Source organism: Venturia canescens, chromosome 11, assembly GCF_019457755.1.
Source record: "Venturia canescens isolate UGA chromosome 11, ASM1945775v1, whole genome shotgun sequence".
NCBI lineage: Eukaryota > Metazoa > Arthropoda > Insecta > Hymenoptera > Ichneumonidae > Venturia > Venturia canescens.
Genome location: NC_057431.1, coordinates 7039678 through 7067676, shown reverse-complemented (window position 1 = coordinate 7067676; position 27999 = coordinate 7039678). Strand labels below are relative to the sequence as shown.

Below are 27999 nucleotides of genomic sequence, written 5' to 3'. Positions count from 1 at the left end.
TAAATGTGCATTCTTTTCTCTCAATTAAAAAGCGAAATATCAATGAATCTTCGGAAAAATTCGCAACCCTTTTTACTCTCAAACTATACGCAGATTTCTCTCTCTCTCTGTCTCTCCCGCACACACGAACACACATACACGCGGACGATCGATATCAGCGTTATAATTAATTAATGACAGTATCAATAATAATATTTACAAATAAATGATCGCAGCTGCCACTAAAGCGTGTAATAAACGTTTTGTTTTTTTTTTTTCTTTTCTTTTCCTCTTTTTTATCACTCAGCTTACTTTTGTTTTATCAATATGATTTACGTCTTCGACGAATAAAGCAATATTTAGATTGCAGAAAAAAAAAGTTATCGGGGCCTTACTGAAGGAAATGAGACTCATTTCTTTGACGAGTTTTGTTTGTTTTTTTTTTTTTTTTTCGGGGATTAAATCTATTGGTTTTGGGAAAATCAACTTTTTTTTCAGCCACACTGAAAATTCTAGCCGAATTTATTATTTTTATCTCGAAATTTCTTCTTCTTTTCCTCACCTTTTTTTCTCCAATCGTACAAAAATTAACGCATTTATAATTTAATTTGAGGGATTTTTTTTTCTCGCTTTTCATCTTTATTCTGTTTTCTTCATCGATGTACTTTCTAAACACACGTTATCTAGGTGAAAAAGTAACGCGAACCTTAACTACGTGGGATTACACTAGAAAAATAAGTGAGGAATTTCATTTAAAAAAATTTTTTTTTTTTTTTAATTTTGTAATTTTTTCAAATTCCTTCGATGCCACGTCGAATAATGAAGTTTAGCCCTCCTGGCATTTTTCTCTCCTCTTTTTATCGCCCTTCAACATCGTTCGAACCGAGAATATGGATTAAAACATTAGAAATTAAGTGTAAATGGCTTTTGGAAAATCGTTAAAGCGAACTGAATAACAGAATCGAGGCACATCCACGTTTCGAAAAACTTTTATCACTTTTTATTCACAAATTATCATTTTTCGATTGTTTTTTTTCTCCTTTCGACCAAATAAAACAGTAAGACTAGTCGGGATATTGGAAAATGGCAAATTATCAAATGATCGATTAATCGACGTGTTATATAAACAGAAAGAAAATTCAAATCTACTTTTTGAAGAGAGTTTTTCGACTTTTCTGAGGAATACTCGAGGCTCTTCGAAATCCAACGTTCAAAGGAACGTTTCGGGGGGGGGGGGGGGGGGGGGGGCAAAATGTTTCATCATTCTTAAAAATCGAAGAATAATAATTATAATGATAACAATACAGTTGCGTAGTATTCAATAATAGTTATGTTATTCATTTTTTGTGTTCATATATATATTTGTATATATATCGTGGCAGAGTAACATGAAATTCGAAACTCGAAAAGTCGTCGGAATATCGATTATTAAAAAATAAGGTTCGATGTGACAAACAAAAAGAAAGTCAATGAATTTCCATTGCAACTTGCATTCGATTGGCAAATCCTTTCAGCAATAACGTGAAAAAAAAGCAAAAGTTCCATAACATTTTGTAGATTTCTATTTGAGACGTCATCGTGGTCCGAAATCGAGTTTTTGAATTTCGAATTTCCGATAACTCGTGGCCGCTTGTATAATAAGTTTTTTGTTGTTTTTCTTGTTTAGGTGCAAAAAATTGTTACAGGACTCACTAACGATCACAGCTATATTTTACGACGAACTACGTTATTCGCTAACGCCTCAAAAACCAACGATCTCGACGTTTTTAAATCTTTCTTCGTGGATTTTTTGTTTTGTTTTTTTGCGTTGTATGTTTTGAGATTTTTTTTTCGATTTTAAACCTGTTTTTTCTCCCTTTACCGTTCTCGATTCGTTAAAAATTCGTATGTTTAAAAAACGACGAAAAAAATGTCCTCGCTCGAATGAACGAGGAAATATTGTAACGAAAAAATTGTTGTGTTTCCTCAATCGGCCATTACACAGACTCTTTCGAAATCGATAGCTCGCGATGATAAATTTCGAATTCAACCGCTCAATTCTTCAATTAATCATCTCTGATCGATTCGACCGTTTACGAAAATTCACCTTTTCCGTATTTTGAGAAAAATAAAAAAGAAAAGTGTTTTTTACCACAAATATCTAACCTAATTGCTCCTTTTGGTTTTTCTATGATTTTTCGTTATTTTCTGTCTTTTATTTTCTCATACCTAAGTCCGAAATACTTAAGATTTTGAATGGATTTACAAAATTACTTTGAATCAGTGTCGCTCATATTTAGTACGCTTATTTACACGCATATATTATTTAACAATAATAATTTCTATCGTCGCTATTATTATTATCGTTTATCATTAATTTTTCATTAATTTATACGTATTTTCTTGAAAAGGGCAATTACGAAGCTTTATCGCAAAAATCTTACGGCTAAGATACCACACGGTGCGAGATATATTCGAAGAGATTCGAGAAACAAAAAAAGAAACTTGAAAATCGAGTTCTTTCTTCTCGCTTCGGGAATTCTCGAATCGAAAGTTTGTGACGTGACCTCGAATGCATTCGCCGCCTGTTTAGAGTTGGACGATAAAAAATTCTTTTACGCGTCAAATTTTCAAAATTCGATCCTTCTGATAAAATGAGTGAGTGAATTCGAATTTTTCAAAAGCTGTCGATACTCTTCGACAGAAAGATTTAGTGGGACAAAGAAGCGAAGAATCTGAAAATAATGTTTTAGTGAGGTAAAAATTCAAAAAACTTGATTTTCGTTTTTTCATTTCAACCATTCGAGGTCGATTCTAAGTGCTAAGGCGAAGAAACGTAAAGAATATTAAACTAATATTACACGTTTTTGCGTTCGACCACTACGAGCGCGAAAAAAAATTGAATTTTTTTTCCGCCTTCGTTTTATCGTTGTGGTCCATTTATCTCCTTAAGGATCGAAGGAGAGAAAGCGAATAAAACGACGATAGTGTGTACTAAAAGTATCGTTGGATGTTGCTTTTTTTTTGTTTAGTTATATTTTTTTGTAGTTTATTCACGTTTTTTTCGCTTTTTTGAAATTCTCTCATTTTTGCAATCATCTTTTTCTTTTTTTTTTGCTTTTATCTTTAAGATTATATCACAATAAAACGCCAGCGCATCCTTCCGCCTCTTTTCATGTAATTAAACTTGCGCGTAACTCTGCCAACGTTGACCGATCGCTTCAATATTTGCATTCGTTCATTTCAATCGTTTCGTTTGATTCTATATTTTTGCATTTTCATGTTCTTTTTCTTTCTTTAAATAATATAAGATTTCGCTTGCTTTCTCAAGACATTTTCAATATCGAGGATGCGTTTCGAGGCTCTGGCAGGTTCTGGCCTTGATTCGAGTTCGCGGATGGTCGCGCAGACGTCAAGTCGCCGGAATCACGATTTTCGCCCACTTATTCTTCGGAGGCTCCAACTTTTCGTCGGGATTCCCCTCGTGATCGATTTTCCCCCCTCACAGAAATCAACCCCCGAGAGAAATCCCGGGGACGCGATTCCGCGATCACAGCGCTTTGTTCACCAAGTCGAAGAATCCACTCAAGATTCTTTCTCTTCTTTTTCTTTCCTTCACCTTTTAATCTCGCACTCTTATGCTCTGTCAGACAAATTCTCCTCTTTCGTTATCAACGAAAGTTCCAAGTTTAGGGAACGTAGGCGAGAGGCTTGATTCGCACTCTGTAAAATTTAGTACCTTTCGGCACGTTGTAACGATTCTCCGGCTGTGAAATTGAAAAAATTCATTAAAATCTCATTTTTTCTCGCTTTCACTTCTCCACATTAAACAGAAGATGGATAAACAACTTTATGAGCAATGATTCGATCGAAAATAGTAAAAAATCCAAAAGATTATTCAAAAAATTAACTTTCGAGTTGTAAATAACTAAATAGGCATTTTGATGATCCCAATGAACAAAATTGAGCATGATCTTTTATGAGTTTTCAGAAGAAAATACTATAAAACGGTGATTGGGATGCGATACGGGCATAATTGAGCGATGAATTTGAAAAAAAAGATGAAAAGATCTTCACCTTTTTCGCATGACAATATTGTTTGTCAACGACTTCGCCAAGAATATGTTTAGCAGTGGGCGTGCCATCGGGATTGATCCAGAGTTCGAGAGTGTCGAAGCACTCGGAATTGAGAATATAGAGAGTTCTCGAGTCTTGAATGACGCTGTAGTGTCGATGGGGAGTGTCCCATACGACGAGGACTGTGTCGCCGGGATCGCAGCTGGTGAAAGTGACTCCGACATCATGAATGTCAGGATAAGTGTCGGGATTTTTAATTAGAAGATCGCGGTAGTGGCTGATTATTTCGGAGAGTCTTCCGTTGGTTTCAGAGGCGGTGGGATTGTCGATGCTGGAAGTGTCGGAGACGATTGCGACCGAGGCGGTCATGTCTTTTTCCCGGGGATCGTTGCTCGAGCTCGCTTGGCAAGAAGAAGCTGCTGCGACCTCGAGATTCGCCAAGTTCGAGCGTTTCGAACGCTCCTTCACGAGCTCGATTTCGAGCCGAACCTTTTCCATTTCCAGCGCTTGGACTTTCGCCTGAATTTCGTCCTTGCTCTCCCGAATCAAACGCAACTCTGCCGATAATCTTTTGTTGTCCAACTCCAAAAGCTCCAAGCGACGCGACAGACTCTCGCTCTCCGATGCCGACGCTTCCAAACGAACTTTCTTCGACTCCGACACCTCCACGTCGTCCTTCCCACCCGATAACAACGTTTGGAGAGTTTCCTCCAAACCCGAACTACTCTGATTCATTCGCAACCTCCCGTCGCTCAATTCCTGACGCAGAGCCGCTCTCTCGTTCTCCAACTCGTGGATCTGATTCTCTCGCAACTTCAATATCATCCGGTTTGCTATCATCTTACTCTGGAGACAATTTTTCTCCTCCTCGAGATTTTCGACCTGTTGAGCAAAAAATAACTTTCAATATTTTATCAATTTTACGAGTAAAAACGAAACTTTCGATCTTCGCAATTTGCTTTTTGCTCTGCTACGGATTTTCTGTTGGAACGATCGTGAGCGACGATTATCCACATTCGAGGAATTTACTAGAAAACTTTTTTCTATTATTGACAATGAGTTTTTCGAGAAAAATCGTACCTTCTCGTTGAGTACTTGACGTACTTCGAGATCGTCGTCAGTCAAACGACGAATCATTTCCTGATACTGTTGACACTCCTCAACCAGCGCAGTTTCTCGCAATCTGTGAGCTTCCACTTCTTCGACCATTTGACGAGCAGCTTCGCGCAAACGATCGTCAAGCTTCGACTGAAAATCGGAATTTTCTTTCTCGATCGCCTTTCGCACTGCTTCGCTCTTCTCGAGCTCCATTTCTTCTTTTATTTTCGAGAGAATCGCCTCGTGATTCACACGCTCGATAACGTCTGGGCGCTGCAAGACGATAACAAATTTCTGTTGCAATTTCTTTTCAAATTAACATTGAAAGGAAACAATGAAAAAACTGCGGAAAAAAAAGTAATCCAATATTTTCAAGACTTCAGTCGTTACGCCTCAAGTATTTTATGAAAAAAGGGGAAGAAAACATGAAGAAATGGGAATGAACACAAAAATGGTTTGATGATTACAGTCAGTTTTTCGAAGCACGAATGGCTACAGCTTTGAAGTGAAAAATATAAATGTAAGAAAGTTTTTTTCAAAATTTTTCCGTTTTTTACTCAGCCGAAGAATGAAAAAAGTAGCATTACCTCGATTTTTTCGAGGCTCGAGTCGCTAGGGCTTCTTTCCATGGTGGAAGTGGCCATAGCGACCATTTTGAATCTCGTGCGAATGGTGTCGAGTTCAGATTTGTATTCCATCTGTAATTTGTCGGTGGCTTCTTTGACAGCTCGTTGTTGTTCGAGATTGGCTTTGGCGAGATTGTCTTCGAGTTTGCGGATGGTTTCGCGGCAATTATCGAGGCTGTTGCGAATGTCTTCGATTTCGAGGCGTTTTTTCTCGCGAGTTTCCTCCAGTGCAGTTTCTTTTTCGATGCGAGCATGTTCCATGGCTTCGTCCAATTGTCTTTGCAATTGTTGTTGCAAACTTCTCATTTCTTCGCGCTCCTCCTCAAGTTTCTGTCTCATGCTGTTTATGAGAAATTCCCGATCGGCCAACTCATTCTCGACGTTTCGGACCGCGCCGTAAACGTTACGAATTTCCTCGTCGCGATCGGCCAGCAGCTTTTTCACGTCCGCCATTTCCAGCTCGTGATCGACCGTCAATTCTTGCTCACGCTCCCGCAAAGCGCTCTCGCACTTTGCCGAATGTAAAACGAGCGCCCGACGCACTCGGTCCGTTATTTCATTCAGATCTGAATTCTCCACGTGCATTTGCTTGCGCAACAGCGATAATTCCTCCCGTAACGAAGCCAAAGTCTCGCTCGTTGACAGTTTTATGCTTCTCAATACGCTCCGCAAACGCTCCACTTCGCTTCGAGTGTTTCCTAAATTTTCCTGCAACAAAAGTTTCCGGGATTTTCGTTAATAAGCGTTTTTTCACTTGGACACATTTCTTATGGGCACTTTTATGCGTCTGACAGAGAAACTGTTTTTACCCATTTTTCAATTCAATTCTTTTGCAGGTAGCAGTTTTTCTAATCATTATTTTATTTTTTCTTCGCGAGTTTTTTTTCACATTCCGAAAACTCAAAGTTTCATTCTCACTTTGGGGAATGACTGCCTTATTATTGATTTAAGGTAGCGAATTTTTTTTGCAGATTTTCACTAACTCTCTCTATAAAAGCCAAAAAAATGGTGAAGAGCAAATATTTTTGGTGAAAATCTACGCGTGAAAAAGCCTGGTAATCGATATCTCGAAAAAGACAATTTTTCAAAAGCAACTTTTGTCCCGCATCGATAATCAAACTTTGACGATGAAAAGTTCGACGATCGATGAAAGTCAATTTTTTATGATTAATTGAAGTTATGAGAATTTAAAAAAGACACAGTCAATTTTGTACAACAATATGCGAGAAGAGAGCAAAAAAGTTAGGATCCAAGATAGGGCGATTGAGATTATTTACAAAAATCGTATAAACATCAAGTGCGAAATACATATTTGGTTAATTTTTTTAGTTGAGTGTTCGCTTTCTTTGGTGAATATCGAGAGAATGAGAAAATTACTAAAGAAGCGATAAAATGAACATTGATGAATCTCTTTTTTCGATAAATCGAAGCCTTGTGATTAGTTACGTGTTTCGTGTGTGTTCGTGTTGGATTATTGATAATTGTGGACAAATTTGTACGAAGGAATACGAGGAAAGGAACCAGAGAAGTGCGACGGCATCACAGCTATCCTGGAATAAAAATGATAAAATCTAAAAAAACGGCGGTCGTTCGTTCATCGTTGATGAACGGGGACATTTTTTTTCTTTTTCCCCCCAAAATTCTACAATTTTGGGATTTTTATGAGGGAAAAGAGACTAAGAGACAGAGTAGAAGAGAAAAAACAAACTATTCGAACGAGTTAGAAGTTTCTAGAGGATTTCTACGTCATAAATGAAGGAAAGACACAGAATAAATTGGTAAAATTCCCACAAAGATTAGGGGATGGAAGAAATTAGTTGAAAATCATTTCGATTACCTTCGTTTCGATATCAACTTCGAGGAAAATACAGTTTCTTTGAAAAAAAAAATTGGGAGAACAAATTTTCACTTCTGAATTGTCAAGGAGTTGAAGAATGAAAATTGAAAAAAAAAAACAAAAAAAAATTGTTTAAATACAAAAACAATGGAAAACATGAATTTTCATAAATTTTTCGCCTCCTCCTGGTGTGTTATCGAAAAAAATTGCAAGGATTTCGCCCCGAAATACCAATGAAAATTAGTTCTGAATCGAAAAGCGTTTGGAAAAAGTATGAAAAAGTGACTCCAGTTTCCAGGGTGATTTTCACAGGAAACATCGATGAGAAAAACAGAATAAGAGCTCCGAGAAAATAGAGAGAGGGTGAAGAAGGGATTGAGGGCTGTGAAAAAGAGAGGCAAATGGAACGTTTTTACTGCTACGACTACGAGTTGAAGAATCGTTTTTTTTTCGTATCATTTTTTTTTTTTTTAAATCGAGCCTGTAAATTCGTCCAAGTACCTGAAGAAGGGAAACGATAGCCTGGTGCTGTGCCTCGTTGTTATGTTCGCTAAGGCTGCTGGGCAGGGATTCGTCCATATAAAATTCGGTGCCCATGAAATCGTTGATATTTTCGTTGGAAGGGCTGCTCGCCGGGCTGTTAAATCCTTGTTGGAGATTCGAGTTATCACGTTGTAAAATAGTTTTGCCGTCGCACGTTAACGAGGATTTGGATGGATTGGAAATGGCGTTGGGAATATTCGAATTGATTGAAAATTTCGTTTCGCTCGTTTGTCTTCGTGGGGATGAGGAAGAATCCTCGTAATTACTTATATTTGTCGTTAGTTTCGAGTGCTTTTCGTGACACTTTGTAGTCTCAGTTAACTCGGCACACTCGGCCAATGGACTCAGAGGCTGCGATCTCTCGTTAAAGCCGGAATTAAGGGGCATATTATATGATTGCACGTGCTCGCTAGACGAGGACGAACGATTCAAATCAATCGCTCGGGAATTCAAGGACGACACGTTTGTCGAGGTCGAGGACGAGGGTGACAAACTTCTCGAATCATCATCATCATCATCATCATCATCACCAACCTCCAATTGCTTTTGAAGCTTTTGCTTCTTCGTATCGTCGTACGAATTCAGCTTCGAATCACCCGCTACTATTCGACCTATTTTCTCGAACTCCTCCGTGTCGGTCTCCGACTCGAAACCAACCCTGTGGATTCAATAAAATCTGTTAGCATTTTTCAACCTTACGTTGAGCTTGGATCACTACCGGGGGTCATTCTGGCCGTAAACCGTCACTTTTTGCCGACCTTATCAAGGCATTTTGTCAGGGAATTGAGAAATTTCGGTTTTTGTATGGAAAAAATGACTTTTCCAGAAATTTTTTGTCTCAATTAATAAAAATGATTATTGAATTTCGAGAAAGGTTGACGACTGACCTATCGGCGACCATGGGAACACGCTCGTTTCCTTCTTCCTTCGAGGAAGGCATGTCAACGGGCATGGAAATGCTGTCTTTCCCTTTGATTCCATCGGTGCTGCCATCGGTGAGGCTTTTTGAGAGAAAGAATTGCGTGATGGTGTTGAGATCAGGTGTGGCTATCGAATCGGCCAGGTCGGGTAGTTGGTCCTTCAGAGATTCCATATCGTCGACGGTCAACTGTAAAAGAATGTAAAGAAACAAAGATAAATTGAAATGACAATAACTTGGAGGAAAATGTTGAAAAATGATGGAAATACTGAAACTCTGAAGCGAAGAAGTTTGAAAATGTTAATAAACGTACTTTGGGCAGCCCACTGTCGAAGACATTCGGAGCTTGGGTAGCAAAGGGTGGCGGAGTGTCCTCGAGCCCAGGGAAGAGTGTATTGAGGAAATGTCCTTCGAATTTATTTTGAAATTCTCGTCTGCGCGCGATCTCTTCGGAATGAACGGTGAGCAATTGGCAAGCTAAGTTGCTGGCCCAAACGAGGAAAGCTTGTGAGAAGGTGCGTCGTCTGACGACTTCGGCAACGGCGGACAAGTACATTTGTGGGGCGAGATGGATTTGCTGGATGACTTCGAGGTGGCGTCTGAGGCGTTTGAGGCTTTCGTGGTACATGACGAGTTTCCCATCGACTTCCATCATTTTGTTTTCCACGTACATTATCCATTTGAGTCGATGATGAATGTTGACCGAAAGTTCTTCTTTAGCTTTCGTACATCGGCGACGAATGTCCCGCAATTGGCTGTGATTTTCCATCATCACAGCCAATTGGCGTCTGTGGGACGCACACAAATCTGGCAAAACGCTCGGATCCCCCAGGTTACTGGCGCGCGTCTGGTTCTGCGAAAATCCTTGGGCAAGTTCGCCCTGCTCCTGCACAAGCCTCTTCGTCTGCGCCATCAATTGTTCCAGGGCGAATAAACGCTCGCCCAAGCCCTTTATCTCCTTCATTTCCGGCTTGTTCGCCGCGTCTATCGCGCCGTTCACTTCACCCTTCAGCCCCTCCATCATCCGCTCGTCGAACTGCTCCAATCCTCGCGAGCACTGCTCCGCCACCTGCTCCAAACTGCTCTGATTGTCCTTCGCTGATATCCACTTCAGTAAACTCAACGCTTCGTCGCTCGTACACGCCGACAAATCTTGGGACCCTCCGACCGCTTCCTCGTCGTCCGGCGACAGAAAACCCTCCGCCTGGGCTCGCAATGCCGGCAAAATCGGAATTTTTGACAGCGTTCCCAAGTCGCCGTTGAAACTGCGAAAATTTTCAAGATTTTTACATTTTTTAACAAATCCCTCCGCATCGATGCTTTCTTTCCAAGTTTCAAAAGCTTTTTCCTTTTTTTTTTTTTCAAATCGATGTTTCTGTTTTTCGTGGAAAAATAATTTCCACTGGAATTCAAAGTTTTTTCGAAGATTTTAGAAATTTTTCCACTTTTTTTACTTTTCACCGCTTATTCGATTTCCCAACATTTTTCTCACCAGTCGAAGTGTTCCTTTAAGCAGAAAATCAGTAAAAGTTCAAGTTTCTTCGACGATTGCAACGATTTTGGATTCTTTTGATCAAATACACGTGACGTTGGACATTCTTTGAGTTTTAATCACTTTGCAGACCAATTTTTGTACAGAAATGTATTGTTTTTTGGCATCTGAACGTTCAATGATATTTTGAAAAATCTTTGGACATGAAATTCAGAAAAAAGTGATTGCAACATCGAAATTTAATTACTTGTTAAGTAGCTGCATGTGTTGCTCTCGCTCGGTCAAATAGAGAGCGAAGCTTTGTTGCAAAACCTCGGCTCTGGATTGAAACATGTGAGTGATGTCTTCCAGATTGGCAACAACAGCGGCCCAGCCTTGTTGCTGAAGATGCTGGTCGTGAACGAGACGCTCGCAGGTTCTCGTTTGTTCTCGAGCGAGGGCGCAACATTGCTGAGCGAGCTGAGCCCGAGCTACGAGAGTCCCGTAGGTCGCTGGCATGGCCAACGAAGCGTTGATCTGTTCCACGAGATCGACATCTGAAACAAAAATTATACACAAAGTTTTTAAATCTTAAATTCGAAATTTCAGATTTTATACTCATCAAAATAAACACTAGAATTGAAATTTTTATAATCAATTTTCATATCGCATTAAAATCAATTTCGAATATAAATTTCCATTTTTTTTTCATCGAATTTCAGGGATCACAGACTCCCAAAAATTCTTGTTAAAGATGAAATTATAATAAATAAATAAATTAGTCAATTTAAGTTGTTATATATAATTATAATTATAGGGATAAATTTTTGTCATGTTGATAATAAAAAACAATTTATTCAGTTTATATTATTTATTAATGAAATGAATCAATAATGAAAAGGTGGAATTCCAAGTTTAATAAATAATGAGATATTTAATATAAAAATTAAAAATTTTAAATATATTAAGTTACTAATTAAGTTTATTAAATTTGAAGATAAAATGATTATTATAGAAGAAATTGATTGAATAATAAAATATTTTATTAAAAGTTCTTTATAATATTTATTAATAAAAATAATTAAAGGAATGAAAGTTATAATATTTAGTTCAATTGAAATTCAAATTGAAAATCAGGAATTTAAAGAAATTGAAATTAAAGGTGAGATAAAAAAAATAGGAAAAATATAAATTCAAATAAATGAATAAAAAATTATAAATATAATATTATTAAATTTATATTTATATTAGGTTTTATATTTTAATAAAAACATTAACTTAAAATCCTTTCTAAAATTGAAAGTTTTCAAAGCAATATTAAAATTCAGTTTTTTCACGAGCGGATGTACATTAAGTTTCTTCAGTAGCAATATTCGACTTGAATTCTCATTAGAAACGATTCCAAAATGATCTTCAATTGGTTCTAGAATAAATTCCTTTTGCGCTCGTATTCGAGATCAATTTTTTAAAATAATTTTCACAATCGAGAGTATTTTTTAATCGATTCCAAATATTTCAAGGCTTTCAGAGCCGACTCCAAAGCCAAAATTTCTATTTGAGCCACGATTTGTGGAATTCTATTCGCCTTGAGATTAGTCGGGGGGCTGAATATTGATGCGAAAAAAAATTGAAGAGTCGCGAGAGCAGCGAGTTATTTAAATAAACCGGTGACTGATTGGGCGGTTTGGGTCCAGGAAGCGAGTGTCAAGGTTCGGCCTGGCGCCAAAAATGTTGCCTCTCTCTGTTCAGATGAGACGAGAAAAGCGAAAAATTAAGGGAGAAAAAAAGCTGAAGGAGACGAGCAAATATTTGCTTGGAAGAGCGACGACGAGATTGGAGTTTCGTGCAGTGCATCAGATTGGAAAATACGCGAAAGATTCGACCAATTAGTTTCAGCGAGCATAGAAAAAAATGGCCGATTCGATTCGAAAGCAGGAAATGAAAATGCGAAGAGAAAAAAAATGAAAAATTAAGAACGAATTATCTGCGGAATCGTGGGTTGGAAAGGCCGCTGAAAAAAAACGCTGTTGGAGCACACACGTGCGGCACCGAGATTCGTACAAGGTCGCGAGCGAGTTTCTATCTCGACGGTACCCTCGAGCCGAGTTGCGTCACTTTTTTACGCTTTTTTTTCTCTATTCCTCATCATCTTATATAGAACGGACAAAGTTGAATGGAATAGTGGGGAAAAAGGAATATCGAAGATAAAAAGGGAGGGAAAAATGGGGCGGTGGGAAGAGCGTTAAATCGATATCGGCGATGATAAGGAAAAAAATCGTCGCAATTATCACGACGAGTGAATACTTTTTATTTGCTTTATGAGAGTTTCACTTATTGCGTCAGCCTTAACGAAATGGTGAGCAATAAAGAATAGTCGATTTCCAGTAATTCGATGAGTCGATTTATTCCAAATATTCCATTGGAAAAATACGAAAATTGAGAAACTTTTAACTCGAAAATTCAAAATTTTCGTATTAAGAATAGAAAATTTCGAAAAATTTGGATTTTCACTGTTTTTTATTGCGCGTCGCTTGCATCGTTTATAAGCAGCGAAACAACGAAATGAGTTATTGGAGATTGTTGAAAATCCCGGAAGCGCCACGTGCTCGGATCCACACACGCGCACGCACGCATCGTTGGGCTCGGGAATTGCGAGAACGTTAAATCTCAAGTGCGATCCAAAGACCTCGAGAAATGAAGGACGCCAAAGCACACCGCGTATTGAAATACGAAAAAAAATGAGGCATCGTGTGTTCGAGGGTATTCGAATTTTTCTTTTATCTGGAATTTCAATTTCGAAAAGAAAACATTTTCGTAAATATTCATTGACACAAGTCCTCGTCGATATTTCTCAATGGTCGAGTATCGTTAGAAATAAATTGAATGATCGTTGCACGTCGAAATTTCATTTTTTTCAATCTTTTTGACGTAAAATTGATTTTCCTTGACAATTATTTGTACTCAAATTTGCATTTTCCAATTTATTTTCTTGTTACGTAAATTTCTAGAAATCTAATGAACGATTTTTCTCAATAATCACGTTCAGTGACGCAGTGATTGAAGATTTTTATTTAAGGTACAACTGGATGGATAGCTCGACCAAAAATTATATCTGATTGGAATTTCAGTACTTCGTGATGCAATAAAAATCTGAAAAAATTCAACAACATTTGGAAAGCTGTGACCAACAATTATCAATAATAATACTGCCCAAAAGTTGATAACAAATTGTTTAAACAATTAATTATTCAATAATTTTGCAGTGACCTATTGTTTTTTTTTACGAATCAAATGTGTGTATTTTCCCGAATGCTCACGAATTTTTTCCGAATTTTCGTGAATTTTTGAAATTTCTTGAAAAAATGTTGAAAAAAATTTTTAAAAATTTGAATTTTGGATATGTTTTAGAAGACATATTTACCATCAGTTTTGAAAAGTCTCAAGGTTACTGGATCAAAAATGTACAAATAGAGCCACTTAAATAATTAAAAAAAGGGCATTTCAACAAACCACGAAAATTTTGAAAAAAATCATGCGCATTCAGAAAAATGCGCACATTCGATTCGTAAAAAAAAACACAAGGGTTTACTGTAAAATTGTTAAAAAATTATTTATTTAAACAATTTATTAATAAATTTTGTGCAATATTATTATTGATAATTGTAGTTCATAACTTTCCAAATGTTGCTGAATTTTTTTAGCAACATTTTTTACCTTAAAAAAAAAAAAGAAGATAAAGGGTAAAAAGAAATGTTCCTTTTCCTCAATCTGATGCAATAGCAGGCGAAATTTACTATTTCAAATATCATCGAGATACGAGAAGACTTGAATGAAAAAATAAAAAAAAAAGCGCGAAAAAATCGAGTTCCTCGACTCTAGAACGAGGCTACTGAAACTCAATCGATGCGAGCAGGCCTCGATATGAGTCACGATTTAGTATAACGACGAAATTTCACGCAGCACATAAATATTCAATGCGTTACTTACACACCGACGGGAACAATATTAAATATATTCGAGAATAAAAAAACGATCTGCGCAGCGAGGGTTCTCGCGGAAAAGACGAGAGTCGAGGGGGAAACATTGATACCGATTTGAATGTTTGGAGCTTCGAAAAACTACGTCGAATTGTGAGGAAAGACATACTTTTCTACGACGCAAAAGAAAAAGGGAGAGATAATCACAGAAATTTGGATATTTCTACGAATATTTTTGCTTATCGAACTTGAAGATTTTCCAGTGAATTTTCAGGGAAAATAATTTCCCGCCCCTGATAACGGTGTTTTTGTTAGATCCTCGAGAATCGAAATTTTTCATGGTTTCTCTGAAACCAGTGGACGAGCGAGGAGAGGACAACCGGAAGTTCTGATAATTCTTAATTTTTTCGACTCCCGCGATGAGAAAAGTGCGGAAAAGCGCGATTGTTTGAGTGCGATTAATAAAAAAAGCAGCGATTTCACGATCGTTTTAAACGCTCAAAGTTTCGTTATTCGCGCTGAATGAAAAGAAAATTGAATTTCCATAAAAGGATGAAGAATCAAAACTTAGAAATAATTAAATTGATAAATAATTCAAGATTTTCACGTGGTTGAGCACGACAGTGATCAACTGTTTTGCTTCTAGTATCGAAACACGCGACTCGATGCATATCCACGGATATACGTGTATGCACGTAAAAACATATGTTCGCGTACAGGCATTTCTGGGAAACCGAAAGTAGGAAAAAAGCATCGATAAAAAACGGCATTGAAGTTGGCGTGGTTGGAGATCCGTACTCGCGGGTTCTTCGTTCCGCGTTGAAATTCCCGTGGGCACTGAAATCTTCGATTTCTCAATTTACAAAATCCCACAAGATCGTACAGCAAAGCGTAAGAAAAATATATAAAGCTACGAAAAAGCTCTTCGAGTGCTGACAAACGGAAGAAAAATACGAAAAGAATTTAACGAACAGTGGCAAAAGTTCTCGGGCTTCTGGCGGCGGCTCGCAATCTCTCCTTCCCCCCCCCCCGAATCTCCGTATAAATATAGATTCATTAAAACAAATTGTGTCCTACGAGCACAAGATTTGCCGCGGGCTTGCACGCGGATGGGGAGAATGAGGGGAAAAAATAATACGCGCGTCGAAGGTCAACGAACTTTTTGGCGTGGCTTTTAGAAACGGAGAAAAAGGAATAAAAGTGGAGCGCGATGAAAATAATAATAAAAAACGTACGAACGTACAAAAGCCCGAGATTGTGCAAGTTTTTCAACGAACGAAAAAAACGAATCGGAACGAAGCTTTGAACGAAAGCTCCCGACGCCTGGAGCTGTAAATCTAACTGGGATGAGTTCATTTTTCTCTCGATCTCTCTATGTGTGTGTTGAAAATATTGTATGTATATTTACAGCTGCAGTGTTTTATCCTTGCGTGGGTCGTACGCGTGCATGAACTCTGAGTGTAGAAAACGTGTACATACGTATACATCGCGATGCTTGTACACGTTCAGCGACGATATATGGGTCGTTTCATGTTAAATCGATAAACTGTGAAACCGCAGAGTCATTGGGAGGGTTGTGATTCGTTTGTTCTTGAAAAAACCGTTCCAAAACGAAGTTTTTCGACTTTTTCGCATGGAAATAACGAGCTTTTCGATCGTTTGACGTGATATTCTTGAAGAGGAGAAAATTTGCTATCGACTATCAGTGCCACACTTAGGGAAAGGGGGAAAATAAGTTTGGGCCCGTTTTTGGGTCCTGGGGCCGATTTCGGAAAAGCATTGTCAAAATTTCGATTCGATTATTTGACGAGACATTTGTGAAGAGCAGAAAATTTGCTATCGACTATCAGTGCCATACTTTGGGAAAGGGGGGAAATAAGTTTGGGCCCGTTTCTGGGGCCTGGGGCCGATTTCGGAAAAGCTAAAACTCTCGGAACTTCGACTCGCCATATCTCAGCGGGAATTCATCGTACGATGGCTCAACGGGGGTGTTTTGGATAGGATTTTGGTAGACCTAGCGACTGTCGGTGGACTCGGAACGATTTTGCAATTCCATAATACGTCCCGGTATCGGAAAAGGGCCGAAATCGGTCGAGGAACTAAAAAGTGAATATAATAGCAACGAATGAAGATATCTGAGGAAACCAAACGGCATTTTGAAGGGGATTCGAATCCCGAACGAATCGACATCATTAAAAATGAAAATTTCCACCGAAAAAAGTGCCGCAGCGCCATTTCCCCAAAAACCTTCCAATCGTTTTGATTCTTCCCAGAGTCACTCAACTCAAATTTCGAATAATTTTCATGAACGGACGTCTCAGTTAAAAAGAAAATCAAAAAAGCTTTTCTTTGGGGAAAAAAAGCAAAAGAATCGCGTCGCTCTGAATGACAAAGGAAAATGGAAATCGAATGACGAAAATGATGGTAGAAATAAATGCGAGTCCCTGAGTAGGTTCTCGTCGCGTATGTGCGACGCCCGAGTGTGTGCCGCGGATTGGCGATTATTTGCGTCGTCTGATGACATCGCGACACCTCATTGAAGAGGAGGCACGACTGGCCGGCGGAAAATTGTGAGACTTTAGAATTCTCCTCGACGAAGGGAGGTGCAACATTCGCGTTCAAGTAAATATGTGCTGCGTAAGTATGAGAAGAGTTTGCGCGACTCTTTGATGGCATAGCGACAGTAATCGATCGTGTGAACGTCACGGATTCGACAATCGGCAACATTATTTCATTAAGGAGTTTCGGTACAGAAGTCTAAATATTAAGAAATTGATGAAATTTGGTGATAACGTTCTTCAACATCAAGTGCGAAAACACAATAATTTTTTTTCAAAATTTTCTTCTACTAGGTTATCTAGTAATTACGCATTAAGGTATTACTGGATGGATAGCCCAGCCGATAAATTGTACCTGATCCGAATTTCCGTACTTCGTGATGCAATAAAAATCTGAAAAAATTCAGCAACATTTGAAAAATTATCAACTACAATTATCAACAATAATATTGCACAAAAGTTATTAATAAATTGTTTAAATAAATAATTTTTTAACAATTTTACAGTAAACCCTTGTGTTTTTTTTTACGAATCGAATGTGCGCATTTTTCTGAATGCTCATGATTTTTTTCAAAATTTTCGTGGTTTGTTGAAATGCCCTTTTTTTAATTATTTAAGTGGCTCTATTTGTACATTTTTGATCCAGTAACCTTGAGACTTTTCAAAACTGATGGTAAATATGTCTTTTAAAACATATCCAAAATTCAAATTTTTAAAAATTTTTTTCAAAATTTTTTCAAGAAATTTCAAAAATCCACGAAAATTCGGAAAAAATTCGTGAGCATTCGGAAAAATACACACATTTGATTCGTAAAAAAAAAACAATAGGTCACCGCAAAATTATTGAATAATTAATTATTTAAACAATTTGTTATCAACTTTTGGGCAATATTATTATTGATAATTGTTGGTCACAGCTTTCCAAATGTTGTTGAATTTTTTCAGATTTCTATTGCATCACGAAGTACGGAAATTCCAATCAGATATAATTTTTGGTCGAGCTATCCATCCAGTTATGATTTCTTATGCCCGAAATGTATACCTATATATATGGAAACGCTATGCTTATAGACGTGAACTTTAGTGATCAATTACTCGATAGCTGTGTAGAAGAAAAGTCTTAAAAAATGTGTATTGTTAAATTTGGCACTAAAGAATATGTTGACCAAATTTTATAAAGTTCCGAGCTTTTTGAAATTTTTTATGTTTTTAGCATGGTTTAGCACGGCAACATTGTATCGCCTGTACCGAAACTCCTTAAGGATGGAGAAACAAAGAACGCGGAAGTGGCAGCATTTTTTTCGTACTCCTGGGATCAGTGGCTGGCAATTAGTCACGAGATTGTTAAACGGCTCTCGAAATGAGAGAAGGAGGTCAAGAGGAGTGAAAAATTTTATCGAAATTCGTACAAATTCGGTTTCGTCTCGACTCAATTATCATTTTCGGGCCCAATTAATCCTCTTCGCAATAAAATATTCAGGGTTTGTGATTCCAATTATAGAGGTCAAGTGAAGCACGAAAAAAAATTAAAAATCGAAGCATCGAAAAGCGACGGAGGCTCGTTCCTTTGTTTTCGCTCATTTTTTGTTTGTTTTTTTTCCCGTTTTATTTTTTTATTTTGTTTTTTTTTCTCGCTTTTTCTTTCCCCCCGTGACCGGTCGTTATCGCGAGAGTTTAGCGCGAGACGAATAAATGCATACAATATTTCAGGTCACCCGAAGCAGCGACGGTTCACCGAGTCAGAGGTCTTCGATTGCGCGACGCAACGAAACTTGAGTGTAAACCGCGAAAGTAAAAAGAAAAGCTGAGCAGTGCGGCGGGGAAAAACGGAGCGAGTCTCTCGAGCACGCCCCGACAACGACGACTCTTTGCTCGCTCCTCTCATACCGTCTGCGGGATCGAAGTCTCGCTTTCGTGAACTAGATTAATTGTCGATCAAAGAGCACGCAATCGTTGCACCCATCATACTATTTGTATGCGTGTATAAATAAACAAATAAAAAACTTACTGCAGCATCGCTTTTACTTTATGCAACACATCCAGCTTCGATCGCGATCTACGACCTTAAAGAATTCGCTCTCATTTGTGCGCCGCCCAACTTCAAATCTTCATTCTCAAAAAAATTATTCTAATAAAGACAAAAACGAGGCGAATGAACGAACGAATGAAAAAATATATCGTAAAACAAATTCTCTATTTAAAAGATTTTTTAAAAATGAATTTCAATCATTTTTTTAATTAAATTCAAGTTGAATTATGATTAATTAATTACTATTGTTATATAGCATCATTATTAATTAAAATAAATATTAAAATGACGTGAAAATTATAAAAATACTTTATTTTTGATAAAAAAAAAATTGGACAATTTTTTTTCCAATGAGAAAAACTCGGTGGAAGGGATTTTCATTTTTTTCCTATATCAAAAGTTCGGTGGAGATTTGTTTTTGAATTCTCTTGAAGGAGAAACAAAAATGGTTGAAAATGAGGAAATTTTGAATTGAAGGAAAGTGGAAAAGTGCGGAGACGAGGACGTGGGAAAATGGGCTATTATTTCACCTTATTGAAAACTGCTTTAAATTAATTCTGACACGTCGTAATGAACGAGTAGAATTATTATTTTAATTTTATAACACCGAAAATCGTCTTAGAAACTATTTTTCATTTACGATTTTGAATTTTCGGACGGAAACGCTAGCCGCCATGCTGTTTTGGTTTGTGACGTCACTCCGTTGGTAAACAATAACATTGCGAAAGTCCAAGCAACAAGATTTGTGAAAATAATGTCTTCTGACTTATATCATTGTTGTCTCGTGCCTGAAGGCAATAATACGAGGGTAAAAACGCCAAAAAAAAAATGTGGATCCATTTACCATTGGTAGATGGGTCCTTTCTGCTTTCACAAAACCCTCTTCCATGATGCGATTTTAATAAATAAAATAAATGATAAAGTCCACAAAAGTGATAACAACTTGTAAAATTTTCAAATAAATCGAAAAAAAAAATGAAACACCCAATATGGCCGATGGCGTTTTAGAGGTTTGAAAATCAGATGAAAAAAGCGATTTTTAAAATTGAGTTATAAAATTTATATTGCAATTTTGAAGAATAAATATTGACGTTTCTCATTTACTTTTTACGAAATCTATCATAAACGAGTACTTTTACATATATATTTTTTTTTACATGGTATAATATTATTTAGGAACTCTTTCTTTCCTAAGAAATATCGTTCTCGTACGATCCAATCGGATTTAATTGCATGTGAATTTAGAAGTCACGCGATTGTCGTTAAAAAACGTTTGGACGATAAAAATGTTAATTTTCGATGTTTTTGGTGAGGCGGCGTTTTTAAAGTTTTTACGAATTCATGAGATTCGTCGATCGGTATTCAGGCTTAAAAAATGCGAAAGTTTGATGAAAAAAAATGATTTTCATCGGGGAACGAAAAAATAAAAAATTTGTCGGGTTCCGAGTATTTTGTATTCCCCCTCCCCCCCATTTTTTCGTTCTATTCTTCGTTTTATTTGTACTTTTGAAAGGGACTGTAGAAGCGTTTTCACGCGGGGGGGGATTGGCGATGAGAGTCAAGAATTACGCAACGCGCACGCATAACGAGGAGTGCTCGAGTGGGTCAGAGAGAGAAGGAAGATAGAATAAGTTGAAGCAAAGATTGTCGTCCGTTTGGCGTCGCACAGTCTGGCAACGTTGCATCAGCTGTGCCCGAGCACTCAACGACCTCGTCAGGCGTCCCGACAGGTAAGAACAAAAACAAATAAAGGATCGCCAATTTTTCGGTTAAATTTCTCAACAGCCGTTATCATAAACTAGAAAAAAATTCAAATGAACGGCTCAAGCATCGATCGAAATTTCATTTGAATTGATTTCTGCGTGAATTATCACATCGTTGATTTTTAGAACGATACGAATTTCAATTCCATTGGAATAAACTTGTTTTCGTTGATATTTCACTGACTAATTTAATTTAGAATTTTTTTCATGAATTATTCAAGAAAATGGAAAAAAAAATTGGCTGAAAATTGACTTTGCGAAATGAGTTTTCTTCATTTTCTTTTCATGTTTAGAGAATATTTATTCGTAATGAATTTTTGTTCCAAGACCGATTGAAATTTCGTATTTCTCCTCAATCCGACTGTCCCGGATCGAAGGACCGAATTTTTCGATCCGAAAAACTGAACAAATCCGATTTAAAAGGTTTTTTCATCGAAAAAGCTGAATAAAAATGCAGTAATTTTTGGGTTATTTTTGAATTTTACGTTCAAATATCTGAAACGAGTGAACTTGGCTCTTTGATCGACGCTATCGTTGGTTCTCGAGAAAAATAATTTATCGGTTAATTTTAAAGATTTTACAAAGCAAAAGTTTCGTTTGAAAGGCTACTACGAAGATAATGAAATAAAAGAAGTGAATTACCAGAGCCGTAATCGGTGTGCGGCGTGGGTGGAACATGACTCTCGATGGCGGCCTTGCTGAAGAGATAGATGGGATTGGTGTCGGTTCCAGCGGAGTAGGAGCAAACACGAGCGTTGGGTTCGAGGCTTTCGCCGCCACTCATGAGGAGCACCTGATGAGCGGCCATAACCCCGCATCTTCTCTCGATAGCTTCCTTCAGTTCGGAGACACTGAAAGAGTCAATATCGATTCGTAGTAGCTTACAAATGAGCCAAATTATCGAAAAAAGTGGTTAAAAAAAGCGTGAGAATTAGTTGAAGACATCGATAAAAATGTAATCGAGTGAAAAGAACACGAAAAACCGAAAGATTTTGAGTTTCTACGTCGGGGAGTGCGGCCCGCTTATATAGCCCAGGGCCGCCGTGAGCGTTGACGAGAAGCACAGCGCGCCCTCGCCACCTAGCGGTGGGGCGCGGTACTAATTTTTTTTTCCCCCCGTATCGTCTTGACTCCTGCCCACGGGATTGATTCTCCCCACAAAGTGCCCTCCGCGTCAAATTTTTCTCCCTCAAACCCCCGTTTTTAAATCGCCGCTCGTTGCCCAGGCTAATAATTCTCCGCGCTCTAATTCGCCTCGTGGCAAAAGGGAGCAAAACAAAAGCGCGTATTCTGGCCGATTACGAGCGCGAGATTATTTGCGTCGCGAGTTGCGCTGCCGGTGGTAGTTTGCCAAAGTACCGCAATACACCAACGAATAAGACACAATCCTCTGCACAGGCTAAATCTAAAATGGCGGAGCGCTATCCAACGATCTTTCTCCCGGAGTGCTGGGCACACGATCAAATAGGAGAGCGTAGAGAATCGGGAGAAAATTAGCTGAGACCGGAAGAGCTGGGATAGCAACAACAAAAAGAGGAAACAAAGCACGAGGATCGAGCCAGAGAAGAAGAAAAACGAGAGATCCGAGTCTAAGATGAGAAAAGAGTGGGAACGAGGGCTCTCACAGCCTCGTAATATATGACCTGCTTCTTACGAGGCTCGCACTACCGTCTCATACGCACAAATATTCAAAATATGGGACGTTTCGTTCTTATTATTATTCGCGAAGCTTTTTTCCCCTTTTTCATAATTTATTAACAACAATAATAAATAAATACAGCACACGAGCGTCCCACTGCTTTTCAGCGAGTTATCACAACTCGAGTTGCCCTCGAGTGGGAGATAATTGCCGGACAACGCAAGTTTCCATATCCAGGCCACGATGGGACCGAGTTACGGAGATCTTGTTTTCGATAATTGCTTTATAACGAGCTCGAGCCCTCCTACCTCTTCTAATCGCGATGGCGACGAGCAGAATTTTATCAAGATTCGAGCGTCCCCTGTCTAAACATAATTTTCATAGGAAATATCGCGACGGGTGAAAAATCATTACAAAACGCGAGCTCGAACAATCTCGACTATATTTTAATGAATTTCAAATATATTTTTCAGCTCTCAAAAAAGCGGCTGAAGCCAAAATACTGGAGGGTAAAAGAATACAAAGAAGCCCGAATTGCTGAAGAACCTTAAAGAAATGCGAGGATTCTTAAAAAACTCATTTTCATCATTTTTCAAATGACTCGAATTCTATTTTTGACCGATGAAACACGATAAATAAATTTAATGCAAAATATCCATTGAAAAAACAAATCAAATTTAAATTCCCAAAGTTATTTAGCTTCCCAAAGACATTCCCAAAAGAATAAAAAGGGAGAAAAAAAATGAAGGGGAGCCTGCCAAAATCGTGGGAAAAAATCGAAGCCCGTTCCCACCTCCGCGGACGCGTTTACACTCCGTAAAGCGGAAATCCTCACTGGCAGACTTGTCGAAACCCAAAAAATCGTGACCCGATGAGAAAACGCTTTGAAATTATCACGAGATTAATTTGTGGCGAAGGTGGAAAGGTTCCTCGTCGTTTTCTATTATACAAGCGACGTTTGTTTGTCTCCGTCGCTCCGGAGGGTTCATCGGCGTGACGGGAAGGGAAGGGAAAGGGGAAGAAAAATAGACTCCCGCGGCGGAGAGGCACGACTTGGAATATTGGAACAACGACTATCGACTGGAGCTCTTGTTGTTGTTATTATAATTATTTTACCGGTACTTGTTACACGTACAAAATACGTATAGATATACAAAGAAAGCGACGTATGCAAATTGCTGTAAAAAGTCGCATGGAGATTGTACGACCTGGTTTTTGCACTCTCTGCTTCGAGCTCGTTGTAAATTAAAGCCTCGGTAACAAAATAAAACGAATAATTGTATGAACGAATAATTTAATGAAACGGGGATTGATATTTTTTGTTGTAATTGTTTTGTTTTTTTTTTTTTTTCGTTCACGTAAGTTTTTGGTTACTCTTTTAACGTCAACAATTTGATTTGTATGGGGGGAGTGATGGATGAAGAATTTTTAAATGAATTTTGTTGACACGAAACGAAGTTTAGCAATGAAATTGAAATGGAATGTGAATAGAATTGAAACTTTTTTAAAAAAATAAATAATTTATTTTCAAGCTCGGAATTTGGGTTGTTGAAAAAATGGATTTTCGTGTTCTTCTAGGTCGCGATATTCTGGGAGACAAAACGGGAGAGGATTCGCTGATAAATAGTCGAATATTTATTTCTTTCTCATTTATAATTATAGGAGCGCATTGCCACGTGCGATTTTGGCGAGGGCGGGTTTTTGCTATTAAAGCGCGATGATCGAAACTTCGCAAAAATGACTTCTGCCAAGAACGCAAAAGACGAAGGCTCGTGCGGCGGACGAGTGCGGTGTAAAAACGTCAAAAATGGACGAGAAAAGAGGAAAATTAGACAAGCATCGATTTTTCACTAATTTTAACCTCCTTAGCCGTAAAAACTGTCAAAAAACTTTTGTTTTCCTCCATATTTTCGTTTCTAACCTCTTTCGACACGCAATCAAGTTCTGGGTGCAGCACCACAACTGTACACGTTTCCTCTATGTTTATATCGATCTCTTGAAAATTCGCGCAGTTTTTAATATACAAATATAAACGCCGCGTATTTATGGTCCACGATGATGCTGATGCAAGGCTTTTCTCGACAGGAAACATCGGTTACGTACTTGCCCCTCATCGGGCATCCATTTTATATCTTCTATACTTATATTCAACGTATTTATACATGGCCATCCATATATTCATCGTTATACCTACACGAAACACACATTGCTAATTATATCCGCGCGTTTACCAAGCCACGTGTGAAGTTTGTTCGTTCTACATGTATTCCCAAAGTTCTGCAACGTAATTAATATTTTAACGTGACTTTAATTATAGTTCCGAGTTATTCTCGACCTGTGGTCGAGTCAAAAGACGACTCGGTCACGAAAAAATGGCAAGGATGGGGAAAAAAGGTATTTTGAGAGAGGTGAAAATTGATGGGGAGGTTTACGAAATCATTGGGGATTTGAGGAAGCTGATTTTGACAGAAAGACAAAAATTGGCGAGTTATTTTATGTCAGAACAAATTCTTCGAGTCAAACTACGTGTGACACTGAAATATACGAAGGGTAAACAATTTTTTGTTTGTATAAAAATGTGTTGGAGGGAGAAAATAATTGCTGGACATTGGTCTTTCGCAAATAAGAAAATCATGTTAAAGCTTGGCAAATGTTTTTTAAGCCGATCGGTGAAAAAGTAAGAAACAATATTGCGGAAGAACTCACAAAAACAACTCCGGAGAAGATTAACGAATTGGAGGAGTTAAAAATTGTAGAGGAAACCCAGAAAATTGGTGCATCACCTTTAAATATATTGAAAATCCATTGAAATGTGAGAGAAAAATTACCTCTGAAGGGCCAGTTTGATGTCGAAGGTGATGGTAGCGCCGGTGTCGACGTGAAATATGTAAAGCATTTTTGGGCCGGAAGTGGAAAAATGAGAAGCTTGAAAAATTCTTATTTTGTAAATGGTTTTTCTTCTTTGAAATCAGGTACGGGCGAGAGCGCTGCAATTTTTTTTTTTGGAATGGCGTTTAATATGAGATCGGATAACTCTTAAGATATTCCAGTTTTGTTTTGTCGAAGAGAGTAAACTTGATTTTTGTATCGCAGCCTTTGTTTTGGTTTAGTCGGAACGAGAGAACCAAAATTTTGTGATTCAGAGCTGTTGCAGAGATTTATTGCAGTAAAAAACCAAAAGTTGAGCCTCGACGCTAAATTTTGAATTTTTTGGCGCAGTTAATTTGAACGGGGCCGTACCCCGGGTTTCCCACCGTTTTCGAGGACGGCCCCGAACCTACGAATCCTCATGGATCTTCGATTCTTTATGTTTCACAATATTTCCTCCGTTATCAATTATTTCGATTTTTCCTCGTTCTCCTCATCCCCGAAGAAAAGTCTTTGTTCTCAAAGAAATGATGCTGGAGTCGGAGTACCACTGGCGGAACGAGACGGTCAGAAAATGTCACTCAAATCCGAAGAAACTCGTATTTTTAAATGTATTACTAGACCTTTTGAGCTCTCGCGAAGCAACGTTCCGAGAATGATGAAATTCCGCTCGAAAAAACGTCTTCCTTAGCAAGCCTCTTGTGAGAACGGTCAGGTCCCGAAAAACTTGTCACAACGCGTCAATTCTCACTTATTTCCTTTGTTTCCTTTCGCGAAAACAAATGTTTCAATGTCTTTGTCACTCGCGCGAGGCTCTATTTTGTAGATGAAAAGAGATTTTATTTTGTCTCCTGAAAATAGTGCGAGCGAGCCGCAATAACGCAAAAAGCTCGAAATTCGACAGAAATTTGAGAAAAATAACACACGAGAGTGATAAATCGTCGATCACTTCCGCAATTCACTGAAGAGCCTAGAAACTCAATTTCTTCCTCTTTATTTCGTGCCTGCGTCGACTGTCAACACGTAGTTTTACGGAAAAACTGAAAATTTTGCGAAACCAAAACAAAAACAAAAGAGTGTTTCTTTTTTTTTAATTCGCGAGAAGAGAGACGCTCGGTTGAGCGCGCACGAATTGCGGGTTTACACTCGGAGGCGACGAGCCGCGCACTCTCTCTCAATGCGCCCAGTGGCGCTGTGTGCTCGCCCGGTGAAAAAACGAACTAGCAATCGCCTCCTGTCTTATTCACCCGATGGCAGGCCGATCAGCTGCTCGGTCAAAACAAAGAACCCTCTTCCGCGCAGTTGCATATATAAAAATCACCTCTTCTTTATTTATTTCGTATTTTCCACAATTTTTCAACGAACCGCTCTCAATTACGATGGATTACCGTACTCGCACTAAAATCCTTGAAGTTTGTGTATTTCGAATTCACAAATTCTCCATAATCTTCAGCTCACAATCGAATCATTCAAAATTAAATCGTAGTTTTCCGTTTTTATTTTTTTTACAAACTGGAAAAATCGCCAGAACGATTTTTATTTTCGTAAGAAATGGCGACGGAGTTGAGCGGTTTTTCAATTTCCGAAATGACGCAATCTCAATTTAAAATCGATCTTTCAAAAATTCAGCGGTACTCTTCGATTTGTTCACTCCCTCGAGCCGGAATTGATGGTAAAAAAAATCAATTATCTCTCGAACTTCGGAAAATCGCAGCGAAATTTAAACTGTTGTATTTTTTTACGAAATGTTGCAAAAATTGGTGCAAAAAATCGAATTTCCGAATATTTATAGACGGAATTTGATCACTCCGCGAAACTGGACAATCGAAAAAGCGGTTTTCACGTAATATTTGTGTTTATATGTTTTCTATTATTATATACATATATGTTTATATATTTATATGATTCTGTCTCTATGCGTGGCTCTCTTCGTCAAAGCTGCGCCGCAGTAGCGTGAAACGAATGCGCGAACGAGTCCTCGGGGGCCGCGGCGGCAGGCTTAGGAACAAAGGAGACTGCCCGTGAAGCTCGCACGAATACGAAACTTGACTCACACATGCACAGACCACAAAACATATAGAGATAGACGGAGGCTTGCGTTTTGATGCACTTTCCCCGTTTAGCGAACTATAATTAGACGATTATGGATTTTCTATTTAATTTGTCGCTTTTCGAGTTATTCAAACCGCGGTTAGATACCCGACGCGCTGTAAACTAATTCTTGCGCGATTCGTTCGGGTCTCTTATTTTTATGGCCTTTTCAGTTGTATATTTTATGTGTTAATACGTATTATTTTGTCTTCGATCTTTATTTGTTCCATTAGTTTCTCAATTGTTTGTCTCTTACTCGCTAGTCTCGTTTTTTCTCTCGTTACATATGCGTCTGTTGTACGTGTGTGTATGAAATAGAGAAAAAAACAAACAAACGAAAAACAATTAGAAAAAAAACTAGCTGGCAACCGCGTTGCTCGACATTTTGCTCTGACGCATAGCGTCGCCAGCTGTTTACTGGCCCTAGCGAATGTTCCTCGGTTTCTCGAGGACCGAGAAAGAGAACGCTCAGCGTCATATGTCTGTATGTCTGTATCTATCTTTCGTGGCGGGGGGAGAATCGTAGCTCCGTTGTGGTGGGGAGT

At 38.3% G+C, this 27999-nt stretch overlaps 1 protein-coding gene and 1 long non-coding RNA gene across 3 annotated transcripts; one reads left to right on the top strand and one right to left on the bottom strand.

Moving 5' to 3' along the window:
- Positions 1-218: 218 nt before the first annotated feature.
- Positions 219-27856, bottom strand: LOC122417797 (RB1-inducible coiled-coil protein 1). 2 transcript variants are annotated; one of them, XM_043431594.1, is made up of 10 exons: positions 25324-27856; positions 21499-21707; positions 10798-11086; positions 9372-10323; positions 9027-9247; positions 8098-8797; positions 5721-6467; positions 5116-5406; positions 4036-4917; positions 219-3725 (listed from the first exon to the last, which is right to left on the bottom strand). In XM_043431594.1, the coding sequence occupies exons 1-10, from the start codon at positions 25389-25391 to the stop codon at positions 3648-3650; spliced, it is 4437 nt and encodes a 1478-aa protein (XP_043287529.1). In that variant the 5' UTR covers positions 25392-27856; the 3' UTR covers positions 219-3647. The 2 variants fall into 2 exon arrangements, with proteins under 2 accessions (XP_043287529.1, XP_043287530.1); XM_043431595.1 differs by having other exon boundaries at positions 8674-8797.
- LOC122417800 (uncharacterized) lies at positions 17176-19071 on the top strand. The gene is made up of 3 exons (XR_006262349.1): positions 17176-17253; positions 18278-18545; positions 18775-19071. It is a non-coding gene; the product is annotated as an uncharacterized lncRNA (long non-coding RNA).
- Positions 27857-27999: the final 143 nt, after the last annotated feature.